General features: G+C 36.7%; 2 protein-coding genes across 2 annotated transcripts; one reads left to right on the top strand and one right to left on the bottom strand.

Moving 5' to 3' along the window:
* Positions 1-769: 769 nt before the first annotated feature.
* Positions 770-7,244, bottom strand: Arp5 (Actin-related protein 5). The gene is made up of 6 exons (XM_073992107.1): positions 6,643-7,244; positions 6,253-6,579; positions 5,666-6,183; positions 5,178-5,609; positions 1,092-1,272; positions 770-1,026 (listed from the first exon to the last, which is right to left on the bottom strand). The coding sequence occupies exons 1-6, from the start codon at positions 6,671-6,673 to the stop codon at positions 782-784; spliced, it is 1,734 nt and encodes a 577-aa protein (XP_073848208.1). The 5' UTR covers positions 6,674-7,244; the 3' UTR covers positions 770-781.
* Positions 4,235-5,186, top strand: LOC141406514 (NADH dehydrogenase [ubiquinone] 1 alpha subcomplex assembly factor 3). The gene is made up of 3 exons (XM_073992127.1): positions 4,235-4,645; positions 4,701-4,899; positions 4,957-5,186. Exons 1-3 carry the CDS (start codon positions 4,410-4,412, stop codon positions 5,089-5,091), a joined length of 570 nt encoding a protein of 189 aa, XP_073848228.1. The 5' UTR covers positions 4,235-4,409; the 3' UTR covers positions 5,092-5,186.
* Positions 7,245-13,594: the final 6,350 nt, after the last annotated feature.

The following is a 13,594-nucleotide window of genomic DNA, read 5'->3' as shown; positions in this document are numbered from 1 at the left end:
AAGCTCTAATGCAAACGGGGTATTATTTAATATAGGGACATAGTCAGAAATGCATCTCGATAACATATCGTGGGGAGGAGTGTGGTTTCAATGGACAGAGGTTAAACTTTTGCAAGTAAAATATACAAATGTTACGTCGGTGATTCACTACTTCCAAACAAATGTGCTGCCAAATTCAAAGATTATTTTTCTCCAATTATTTATGATTGGAGGAATGTTTTTTCGAGAACATTTTATTCCGCGAGAGTTGTATTCCGCAGGAATATTCGTAATTGGGCTGATAGTTTATGATGGGCAGGCCGAAGATAACGCCGTTTTTATAAATTATAAATTATGCTTTCCTTCCATCAAAATATACATATATCTTCCCTAACTGCTAAACCTAAATAACGACGGGACGTCCACAAATATTTCACCAACCTACCAAAACAACGCTCTCTGAGCGTCCGTATTACCCAAATACGTTAAGTCGTAAATCACATTTAAAACACAAAATCCGCGATCGAAACTTACTTAAATATTTTTATTCGTAAAATAAATAATTTTCCTTTGCAATGAATTGTATTTCATGTTTTGTTGAGCTTTTGTTTTTAAAATACAAAACACACAAACAATAACGTTCTGTCAAAGTTCAAAATTTTTAACTTACAAAAAGTATACGCTCGACGTATATCGGTAGTTCTCATAAGAATATATGTGTTCTACTTTTTTCACCAGACACACCCTGGGTATTCGTCCGTATATAGGTATGGGCCTAATAAAAGTCACATTTATTTATGTATTATTCACCACATTTCTGTGGTGTAATCAAATATTTATTGCTTGTTGGATAATCTTTAAAATAGTCTGTACCCTTTTCCATGTAATCAGCTTTGGTTGTTAAACACGATGTCCAATGTGATGAGTTGGCCAAGTCTTTGCCACCAAACCAGGCGTCTAGTAGAGCATTTTTACTTTCCTTAATTGAAAAGGACGATTGAAATGGACGCATTTCCTGTAATTCCTTAACTAATCGACTTTTAAGACCTAAATAAAATGGGTTGGGGTTTTTCTAATATTGGTGATAAAAACAATAATTCATTGTTAAATACCTGGTAATTGTGAACATCCACCTGTTATGAATACATTATCGGCTAAGGTCTGCTGATCTTCGGGTGCAAAGTTATCAAAAACAAATTTTAATAGCTCAGCTACACCAGTTTCATACATGCCAATCATGCTGGGTTGGAATAGTAATTCTGGGGCTCGCAAAGATTCGACGCCAACGTGTAACTAAGGAAAAGTCAATTGTTATGGATGTCATTTTAGGGAAAATGTTAAGATTACGAACTCCAAAGGATTATATTAGTTTTTTCATGTCGTTAACTCCTCTTAGATAGCGATTTTAGCCTTTCTCCTATGATAAGCTGTGAAACTCAGCTAGGTGCATAACATTTCCTTTTGAATTCCTTGAATTTTAAGAATTTTCCATATCTAGGGAATTATGATCATCCCCCATAAAATGAATATTCCCACATAGCCGTGTATGTGTAAACATAATTTAAATCAATAGATATATTACGTTAATGTTGATGGTTTGCCGTTATAAAAAAAAAAGAAGTGAACCAAAGAAAACAAAGTTATTTTCGTCTTCCACGGACTCCCACAAAACCGAATTTATGCATCAAAACCCCTGCAATTTTTTCGTGTAACACAGAATTTTTTTGCTTTTCTATTTCCCACACAATTCCGCAGATTCACATTTTTCTTATTTTTCTTTCCCTCAAGAGTCATTATATATCACGTGGTGTAAAGCATCCTAAATATCTTATGGGTCGATCTTGCATTGCAACTAAACTTGAGTTGAGTTGTCAGTTGTCTGCGCGACTGAGATGAAATGTTGTACCATTAATGTCAACTCAATTGGGTGGTCGATAAACATGTTATCGATCAGTGTTTTTTCATATTTTTGACCTCTATTCGCCAAAAAAAAACTATTTTAAAATAATTTGCGCTTTGGATAACTCTTTTGTGTATTCTGGACCATGATACAATAAGAAGGTAGCAGCAACTGCCGTTTTTGGTAACATAAGATGTCAATTGGCACATTATGTTACCATCAGCTGAGCTGATAATGCTACCTTCTTATTGTATCATGTTCTGGACAATATTTTAATATTTTGGCTGAGTTTTCGAGCAAATTTAGAAAACAACCCAAGATTGGACTTTAACCTGGCCATTGAATCTTCGGATCGTCAAAGTTTATTATTTTTTGATTATGAAGAAAATGTACAGGACATTCCATCTATTAGAAGAAATTTGAGGGACAAGTCGAATCCATTGGAATTGCCATCTGCACTGTAAGTTGATGTTCATGTGGAAAGATCTGTATAATCAGTAAATGATTTTAGGTTTGAGACGTATTTTCGATTGCCAAAGGATGCCTTAGTTTACATTGTGGAAACGTTAAAGGATGACTTCAAAGTAAGTTACAGATCAACAGCAATACCCCCACTTTTAAAAGTGTGCGCTGCGTTGAGATTCTTTGCGGATGGAAGTTTCCACAAGTCCCATGGCAATGATTTCAACAATTGCATGGGTCAATCTACATTCTAGAGCGTATTGAAGGAAGTTGTCCTAGAGGACAAATTGTGCCAAATTGGATCGTTTCGAAGTTGACGGAGGAGGAAAAAAGACATAATAAAAACCATTTTTATTCAAAAACGAAATTCCCTGGTGTAGTTGGAGGCTGTTCGTCCTTTGATCGTCCTTTAAAATTTCATTTTGCTTCTTTTGCAATTCTTTGGTTTCTCGCAGCAAATTTTTATTCTCCTTTAAAATCGTATTATGTTCTTCCATTTTCTTTTCGAGATTAGATATAGTCCTCAAAAGCTCATTTTGTGTTGCCGTTTGCTCCTTGAGGAGATTTATTTTGTTGTCCTCTTTTCTGCAACTTCTCCGCGGAGTGGGACGAACACTGTCCATTTCTGGTTGGGGAGAAGAAACAACGACTTACTCTGCTTCAACAGTTGACATTATTTCTATTTCATCTTCATCCCATGATTCCACAATACCATAAACTGAACCTACTGGATTTGTCACCAAATTCATTTGCAAAAGATTTGCTGCTGTCTGTTCCAAAGGCGATAAATTCACTTCTTGTGATGAACCACCACCAGTGGCGTTGAAGTTTCTTTTATTTTGAGCCATTTTCTTTCATATATTGTAAACCACCCTTAAGGTCTTCTAATACGAACAGATAGTTTTGTCTTCTTAAAATTGTGACCCTGTACAACATATGTTTCATACAAAACTTACACATCTTTTGGGAGAGAACGGAGGTGAAGGAGCTGCTTCATCTCTCTCCCAAAAACTGTGAAAGTTTTAACGTGTGGCTTTAGAGTTATATATCTCACAGTGTAAAGCTACCATAAGTGCTTCTAATAAAAACAAGGAGACAAGTAGTTTTTGGTCGTGGCTCTGAACATCGTTCAACTCCTTAAGGAGTGAGCCAAGGAGAGCGCTACTCTTTCAGTCTTAATTTTCAAAAAAAAAAAGACATAGTTTTGTTAAATAAAAATGAAATGCATGTGTCACCCTGTTACAACATATGTTCCAGTTCGAAATGTGCCCCACAGCCCTACTGTTTTGATTATATACCTTTTGCTTTCTTTCAACCGATTTCTGTGATGATGATTTATATCACATAGTGTAAATCTACCTTAAGACCTTTCTTTGATTTCAAACAATTTCTTCATATCACATAATGTAAAGCTGCCTTAAGGCCTAATAAGAAAAAGTAGTTTTTATTTACTACAAATTTTTGTGTCGCCCTGTTGCAACATATGTTCCAATGCGAAATGTGCCCCCGTGCTCTATTGTTTTGAAAGTTTTAACGTGTGGCTTTAGAGTTATATATCTCACAGTGTAAAGCTACCATAAGTGCTTCTAATAAAAACAAGGAGACAAGTTTTTGGTCGTGGCTCTGAACATCGTTCAACTCCTTACGGAGTGAGCCAAGGAGAGCGCTACTCTTTCAGTCTTAATTTTCAAAAAAAAAGACATAGTTTTGTTAACTAAAAATGAAATGCATGTGTCACCCTGTTACAACATATGTTCCAGTTCGAAATGTGCCCCACAGCCCTACTGTTTTGATTATATACCTTTTGCTTTCTTTCAACCGATTTCTGTGATGATGATTTATATCACATAGTGTAAATCTACCTTAAGACCTTTCTTTGATTTCAAACGATTTCTTCATATCACATAATGTAAAGCTGCCTTAAGGCCTAATAAGAAAAAGTAGTTTTTATTTACTACAAACTTTGTGTCGCCCTGTTGCAACATATGTTCCAATGCGAAATGTGCCCCCAGTGCTCTATTGTTTTGATTATATCTGTGATCTAAGTGAGTAGTAAATTTAGTGAATTATGTATTTAAGCGGTTTAAAACGAAGTGCCACAATTGCTGGTGGCGTAATAAGGAGAAATTTGTTCCAATCGGCCCCACAGTTACACAGCAAAGCATATGACTATGATGGAAAGACAAGAATTGATATATTCAATACTCAACAAGATTTGGGTATTATGATTACGGGGTATAGTCAGTTTGGTTTTCGAATGAATAATGATATGGTTGTTATTGGACCGGTGGCAGTGTTTCCAAGGTAAAATATTCAATTAGTGTTTGGGAATTTAAAGTTAATTTGCCCACTTCAATAGATCACTCTTGTCATGGAATGTTAACTCAGTGGAGGATATTAACGAGGAGAGCTTATCATTGTTTACAGCCCTGGAGCCAAAAATTGATGTTTTAATTTTGGGCATTGGTGATCAAACACCTTCACCCAATATATCAAAAGAGATTTTGAGTTTTATGAGAAAATATAAAATCAATGTTGAGGTTTTGAGAACAGAACAGGTAAGAACATATAGATTTTCCATAATGAATGTCCCCAATTCTTCTATTTCTTTTCAGGCCTGTGCTACCTTTAATTTCCTGAATGCTGAAAATCGCATGGTTGCCTCTGCGCTAATACCACCCCTGCACATTTCTTATAATGAAAATGATTTGATGGCCACAAGTGTCCGTAAATTTAAGGAAGGTTTTTAAAAAGCGAAATCCTTCCTCTCTCTCCCCCCTAATGTTGTTAGAAATGTTTGTTGCAAAATAAAATAGTTTAATCTATATTGGATTACCTGATATAATTCTGCCGTATTCTCTATGGATTCCGAGTCCTTTGCCATAGATGCTTGATGGTATTTCATAATGCCTTCGTATTCCATAAGTTTTTCATTTTCAGCATCACTGTCACTTTCATTTTCATGACTTATCTTTTTATAGACATCCCAGTCCTTGTCGTCTTTGCCAAATTCATCGGAACCTTTATCGTGTGAAGCCAGTAAGGAAATAATACGCATACGTTCCTGTGATGCTAAAGTATGCCGCTTTACCATTTCTTGACGTCTTTTTTGTCGACTGCTTTTCTTTTCAATAATGTCACTGTGTTTTTTCTTAATCTCCTCCAACCACGTCTGCAAAGGTACATTGGGTGGGGGTTGATATTTTGCAGACCGGCTAGATGTAGAGGTTGTTGTGGTAGTAGTGGGAACTGGGGCATCTGAACTTTGCTAAAAAATCGCAAAACGTTATAATTAATGACCATAGAATCTAAATCCACACCTACCTCTTCCCCCTTCTTCTCTCTCAGCCGTTTTTGATTGGCCTCAATTAGTCGCTTTGCCATTTCTTTGCGCCTCTTCAACTTTTCCTCAGCTGCCAACGGATTCGGTGCCACCGGAGCTGTATACGGCAACTGTATCTTCTTCACCTGGGCATTATAATATTCCAAATTATCCCATTTCCTTAACTCTCCCAAATAATCTACCGCCACAGAGCTGTGATTATGGAAAATGTCTTCCATTCGTGTCCACGATATGGCATTTAAATGGGCAGGATATTTCATTTGCAGCAGACGATATAAATAGGAAATCATTTGATAGCCACCCAAATTTAGTCGTCTAATTTTATCATGTTGCAAGTGGCCCCGTAATATGGGCACAACATGAGTAGTGTGATAGCCAAAATTAACAATTAAACTATTCTCCTCACTGGCCGAACGATTATGTTGCCAAGCCAGGGCCGAATCAATGCCATAACAAAGGGAAGGTACACCATAGCATTCGAAAAATAATTCATTCATGGCTGCAAATGCAAGACATATTTGGAAATAATAAGTGATAAAGGTCCATTATCAGAATTCTCTCCACTTACTTTGCCTACAATACGTGGGATTTGCCAAGGCTTCGGTAATCAAAATGGGTTGTGGTTCCCATTCCTGACCCTCTGGTGTTATCCTGCCCAAAATGTAATCAAATATATGCTCCTGATAAACTGGATGCGTCACCACATTCCTTTCAAACTGGGTTTTAAGCAGTAATCGCATTGCATCAACGTCAATTTCATCGCCAATTTGAAATGCATTCTCCACCACACTTGGTGCGTCCTTCTTTTTGTCCTTTCGCGGTTTTGCAATTAAATTTCTGAACTCAAATAGAGGTTTTTCCGAATCAGAAAATCCCACACGACATTTGTAGGAACCTGGACGAGGAAACTTGGTTAAGGGAAAGGTACACAGATAGAATGTTTAAGCTCAATACAAACCATTGTCAATTATTAAGATTTTGTCAGTCATTTCCAACGACGATTCCACTATAGTTTCCAACTGGTTAATCTTCAGTTCTACCTTCTAGTCGGTCACTCGGTGTTAAAACGGATTGTTTTCATAAATATCTCCTTGGTTTGGAATAAAAACATAAAAGCCGGTAAGTAGTAGTAGTAGTTATTCGAGACTTCTTCTTTTCAATAACAATGAGACATGTACTACGAATGGATAACAAAATACCTTAGAACTATTTTCGTCTTGTTCTAATTACGTTGAAAGATACGCTACTTGCGAAAAATGATGGAAAGTAATAAATTAAAATAAACAAAGAGAGTGCGAATGAGGCTTGCTCGCGGCCTCTGCAGTTACGAACAGAGCAATAGAGTCTGTGGTTTGATAAATATAAAAATAAAAACAAACAATAAAACTAGATAACAATAGGTCTGTCAAATACCATAGCTAACAGAGTTCATAATTTATGAGAGAGTAACATTGAAAATTCAGAAACTTATTTTCTAAATCACAGCAATTTTGCGAAGAAACTAAGCACCTTGTGCTAATAAATCGATTGCTCGGATGGAGCGTTTTAAACATTGATAAATATAGTCATGGTTCAATTATTAGAAGGTTGGGCAGGTTCATGAAATTATAAAAAAACAACTCTGATGCCGGTTTGCTTATAACTTCAAATGACTAATAACAAATGCAACAGGTTTTGTTTATTTGAAATATTGTCAAATATTTAAATTGAAATATTTTACATATGTACAGTATGCAAAGTTCATATTCGTACACCCCTAAAAAATTAATAAAATCGTTATTAATTCCATATTTTATGTGCAAATATGAAATAATTGATAAACATATCTAGCACATTTTTCTTAGGTATTTCAAATATTGGTCCGACTTTTTATTCATGCAAAATTTTTAATAAAATTACCGTTATTTTTACATATTTCTATAGCAGAGGCATTCCGAAAGAAGAAAAGAACAAAAATTTGCGGTATTTTGCTTTGAAAATCCTTAAAAACTCCAAATATATAGTGCTTATAGGTGTACGAATACGAACTTTGCCACCCACACAGGCGCCATCTATACCTAAGTGACGGAATAAATTAAAAATTTGTTTTGTTATTCTTAAATCTTCCTTCGTTATGGTAATTCCTATCAATTATTTCATATTTGCACATAAAATATGGAATTCATAACGATTTTATTCATTTTTAGGGGTGTACGAATATGAACTTTGCATACTGTATGTATGCCCACGTTTTGGTATAGCCCCATATAACGCGAATTGTCGCTTTCAAGAATTTTGAATGTATTAGCCCAATTTGCCCTTGTAATTTAAGACTTTGTATCTGCAGAGGTTAAAACACATTTCCACAAAAAATTTTTATAAAGTCCACGTTATGGTATAACCCCCACCATACAAGGAAACCTGTAGATTTTAGTTCAGAAAACTTAACGGCGGAGGATATAAAACGATCGCCCGGCCCAGTGGTCACTAAGCTCACCGTGGTGCCACCTTCCAAGCTACCTTTACCATCTGTTAAGGTTAGTGAGCTAACATGTTTACTCATAAGAACGCTAAAAACTTGAGCTGGGCATTGGGCTAGTAACCCATCTTTCCAAAAGATCGTATTATGAAAAACATAGAAACAGAAAACACCCCCATCTTACGTTGATGACCTCGCAAAAGTTTTATGGATTACAAACAGCGAATCTGCACCTGGAATGTTCGGAATCTTCACAGAAGGTGCAGTTTACGCTTTGGAATATGTACTTGAAAAATACAAGACCGATATTACTGCCATACAGGATATACGATGCATTTGGAAAGGCGCCACAACAAAACTTAATGGCCCCGGCACATGCGGGTCCGAACAGACCAAAGATATATTTTACGAGCGCTTAGAAGAAACGCATGATAGTTGTCCTGCCCATGACATATTTATTTTATTCGATTTTAATGCCGAAATTGGAAAGGAGAATGACTTTGGTCCAACAGTCCGAAAATTCTGTCTTCCCAGTGAAGCTTCTGCCAAAGGAATCATGTTGATAGACTTCGCAGCGACAAAAACATGACAGTTAGCAGTATTAGATTTATTGTTACGAACAGACACATCACGGAAGTTGGACATCGGTAAGCTGCAATCACAACACATATCCACAGCATATTCCACTCATCTGACCCCACTGTTTAATGCAAGAACACGTCGACAATGTTGAAGTCATTTCTGCTTTCAAAATTGTACATCTTCTATATTTGTTTTTGTATATTTCCAATGTGATTTTGAATAAATTTTTTTTCCGTTTGCCAACTTTGTCAAAACTGTTTTGACACAATAGGAGGACCTCAGGAAAAAATTGTAATCAGATGTTTGCTGTGCCCTACCTTTTAATGATTGTACCATGAATATAGTATTGCACATTTTGTAAATTAATAACTAATAACTGGATTTAACCTCTGTGACAGCCAGATGCGGTTTTTTTGTAGAACTGCGGAATGGCATAGACGTCCGAAACATCAGCCGGTGGTTCCTTCATGATCCCAACTGGAGAAAGATAAGATGATTCTGCCCATGGTATGTGTTTTTCACGTTCGATGATATCGTTCATTAGAGGATTAACGTGGATTTCCAGTCTTTCCACGAATTTCTTTAGATGATGCTGCATATACTCACAGAATGGAACTATTCGAGATGTACGGTATAAGAAAGAGTTAGAAATTTTTTTTGTGAGTTCTCATAGTGTTTGTTTATACATTTTCTTAGAATGTTTCGTTCTAGGATTTCCAACTCCTTGGCCACTATGGGTGAAATAGTGAACCAGATTGGAAACCCGTAGGATAATATTGGTCTGATTGCAACCTTGTATAACAGCAGTTTCGTGTTCTGGGGTAAGTACTTATTGTGGAGAATATACGTGAACTTCCCTGATATTCTTCTTGCTTTTTGAATTGCAGAACGCGCGTGGTTGTTGAACTTCAATAGATTGTTGAAGTTAATGCCCAAATATTTGAAGGATGTTGCAAAGGGTATATCCACCCCGTCCAGCGACAAGTGCAACGACTTGCTTTCAGGGACAACGTACTTGGGACATTTTCCAGAGGCGTTTCGTATGCATATAGCCACTGATTTTGCTGCATTTATTTGTATGCCCCACGTTTTGTAATATTCGTTGATGGTGTATAGGTGTGACTTTGCACTATCCAGAGCGCTACATGGTGATATATTGTGGGAGTAAATCAGGCAATCGTCTGCGTATAAAATAGCCTGAGATCTTTGGTTCACGTGTGGAAAATCATGCAGGAATATGTTGAAGAGATAAGGTGCCAGGATGCTACCTTGGGGAACGCCGCTGTTAACAGAACCCAGTGATGAAGATGAATGGTTTATATTGGACCATGAATTTCCGTGACATGAAGAAGCTTCGCAGTATTTTTATTATAAACGGATCGAAGCCAATTTGAATCAATTTGTATAATATGCCTATATGACAAACAGAATCAAATGCTTTCTGGATATCAAGGGATATTGCAACTGTGCATGTTTTATCCCTCAGATTACAAGTTATATCGTCATGGAACTTGAGAAGAGCATGCTGCGTAGAATGGCCAGGTTTGAAACCGAATTGGTAATTAGAAATTGGACTTATAGGAAATTCATTTTCCATTTTTTGTTTTAGGACGGCTTCAAATATTTTTCCAACATTGGACAAAAGGGATATTGGCCGGAATTCTTCAACGACGTCAGCATTAGATTTCTTTTTAATGGGGATAATTTTGGCTATCTTCCATTGTTTTGGAAAATAGCCGTTGTTGATGCAGTTGTTGAATAAACAAGTCAAGAGATTGATAGCAGACTCAGGAAGTTTTTTGATGATGAAATTTGAAATCCCATCCGGACCAGTAGACTTTTTTGTGTTTATATTGGCTATAATACTCTTTATATTTTCAGGAGCTGTGAAATGTAATGTATCAGGATTATTTAAAGCATCAAATCCAACATCAAATGAGTATATATGTGCGGCAGTGGCATCTAGACAGGAAGCTACCCTAGAGTTGAGATCATCCACTGGCTGTAAAGGTAATGACTCTTGAAATATTGATGAATAAAACGTTTGAAAACGATCCGCTATTTCACAACTGTTTGTTATTACATTGTTGCCATCTTGCAGCTTTTTGCAAAAAGGTGATTTTGATTTGCCCGTGAATTGGGATATTTGTTTAAAAGCAAACGGACTGGGTTTGATCTTTGCCAATTTATTATTGAATTCTTGAGCGGACTCGATATTGATTAGCTCTTTAATAATATTTTTAAGAAGCTGAATCTGCTTAGAAAGTATTGAGTACTCATGATTTGTTCTGTTACCAGTGCGATGAAAGATTTTCTTCAGTTGATTTTGCCAGTTATGCTTGACTTTGAGAAAGTGTTGAATTTTAGGGGAGAATTTTGGCTTTCCATCCCTTAATATAATCTTTTCGGTATGAGAATTATGAATACGGATAAACTCGTTATTAAAATCATCAATTACGGCATCAATTTCATCATTTTCCAAATTCCTGTTAATTGAGGGCATTAGTTGGTTTGACAATACATCTACGTCATGACGAAAACCAACCCAATCCGTGTTCTTGTATGAGGTGAGAAAATTTGGCGGCTTTATTACCAAATCCGAGTATTCAAACTTTAAAACCAGCTTAAGTGGGAAGTGATCAGAAAATGTGGGCAGGGTGGAAATACGGTAATTGTGATTTCCCTGATTGACAAGATGTGAACTTAATAAAAAGTGGTCGAGGAAAGACGATCCGTTAGGATATGATGGGGTTGTGTCGCATAGACGAGTCACTTCTAAAAAGTTGTCATTAAGCCAGGAACGTAAAACTTTGCCGTTTGAGTTTTCAAGTGAGTCTCCCCACATAGGACTTTTAGAGTTTAAGTCACCGCCAAGGATGAAGCCATCAAAATTTTGGCATAGTGACAATAATTTGTTGAGGGCAGATTCGAGTTTAATCACGGGGTAGCTGCAAGGTATGTATACCGAGCCGATTAAAAACTTTTTGGAACAATTGTGTGAATATGTTTCAATTTTGATGAGGGACGTGTTAACTCCGATGTCAGTATTATAAACTCGACTGAAATGTATGTTACTTTTCACCAGCACTGCTACTCCTAATGGTGAATTGTCATAAAGAAAATTATAACCATCAATTTTGACATACCCATGATTACGAAGACGACATTCTTGTAAAAGGGCGATGTCAACATTTTCCTTGTGGAGCAAGTTTCGCAACTCAATCCTCCGACTCGTATCAATTAGTGATCGAACATTGAAAGTTAAGATTTTAATGGATCTACGATCCATAATTTGTTCTTACCTTGTTTAGGAGTCTCAAGAACTCCTTTTTGGCATGTTTTTGAAATTATTCAAAAACAATTGGATTTCTTCCTCTAGGGATACCTCTTCTGGTTCAAGAAAAACATTAGCAAGTTTCAAGAAATCTTGTATTAACTGTGGCTTTTGAGGTCCATCGGTGTTCTGTACAGGGAATGGTTTAAGATGACTGGCATATGATTTACCGGGAGTCAGAATAGACATATCAATGACTCTTTGGACGTTGTTTTGGGCAACATTTTTATTTTCAATGGCCTTAGCTATTTTACTTTTTCTGGCGGCGACATATTGTTTATATGCCGGGCAACCTCTCCAATTAGCTGGGTGTCCTGACTTGTTGCAGTTTATGCAAAATGGTTCTGTGGGGTCGGAGATCTTACGTTGACATTCTCCTGGAAGGTGAGATTGGTCGCATTTGACGCAGTTAAATGACGAGTTGCAGTTTCGGGAAACGTGGCCCCATTTCTGACATCTATGGCATTGAATGTCGCCATTTTTCTTTTTTGGTTTCTCCCAAGAGATTGACTGATTTAGTATGCCCCGTATATGGGAGACCTCATCAAATGACTTGCCTGGTAGCAATGTTACCAAGAAGAGACCGGTGTCGACGTTCGTTCTTATCGATCTCTGCGTTTTGAATTTGGTTACTTTATCAACCGTGTTGGGAACCAATATGTCTAATTCCTGTTTAATTTGATCAGGGTCAGTATGCTGGTAAAGATTTCTTATTATCATAGGAACTTGTTTAAGCTCTTTCGGTGTGAATGAGTAAGATTGAATGTTTTTCTCCTTTAACAAAGCCATCATAGAGGTATGAATTTGGGGATCTGCAAAATAAAGTTTGCTTTTCGATTTGATAGGATTTCTGATTCTAAATGACGATTCAGGAATTGCTTTTCTTAACATCGCCACTAAGGCGTTGATGTCAACATTGAATAAAAAAATTGGAGGACCCCATGTTGGTTTGGCTTTATGCTCGCCAACGTTGGTTTTTTGGGGATTTGAACTGGCCGCTTGATTTGGCAATTCAAAATCGATGTCAGCAAGTGCTCCTAGGATACCGAATTTGTTTTGATCCTGGGTATTATGCTTTAATAGTTGACTATTCAATCCAGAAATATCAACGTTTATGGGTGACAAGGCACATTCGAGCCTTTGCCTTTTGCGCTCATTTTGTTTGCTTTTTTTGGTTTCTGCAATTGTTGTTGCTAACGCCGGTGGTGGAGGATGTTTAGAAGTTGTTGCAATAACTTCTAATACATCATGGTCCATATCGGAGGGGGTGTCAGGCGTCTCCATTGCAAATAAATGCAATATTTGATGCCTGCCACACAATCAATCGGTGTAAATCCAATAAATTGTAATTTTTTTTTTTCGCATTAAGCGCTCCTCTTCCTCCTTTTTGGTTCACGTATCCGACCCTTTGGTACCACGTTCAGAACCCAGTACGTTGTGTAGACTTTGTCTATATTTTTCAATTGATCCGAAAGGACTTTATTTCATTTATTAATTTCATCAATATTGTTAATTTCAGTAAAACTTTTTTTAGGC

The sequence above is a fragment of the Musca autumnalis genome, unplaced genomic scaffold, assembly GCF_047663935.1.
Source record: "Musca autumnalis isolate F117 unplaced genomic scaffold, ASM4766393v1 scaffold_5, whole genome shotgun sequence".
Classification (NCBI taxonomy): domain Eukaryota; kingdom Metazoa; phylum Arthropoda; class Insecta; order Diptera; family Muscidae; genus Musca; species Musca autumnalis.
Note: the sequence above shows the minus strand (reverse complement) of the source record. Positions and strands in the feature narration are given on the sequence as shown.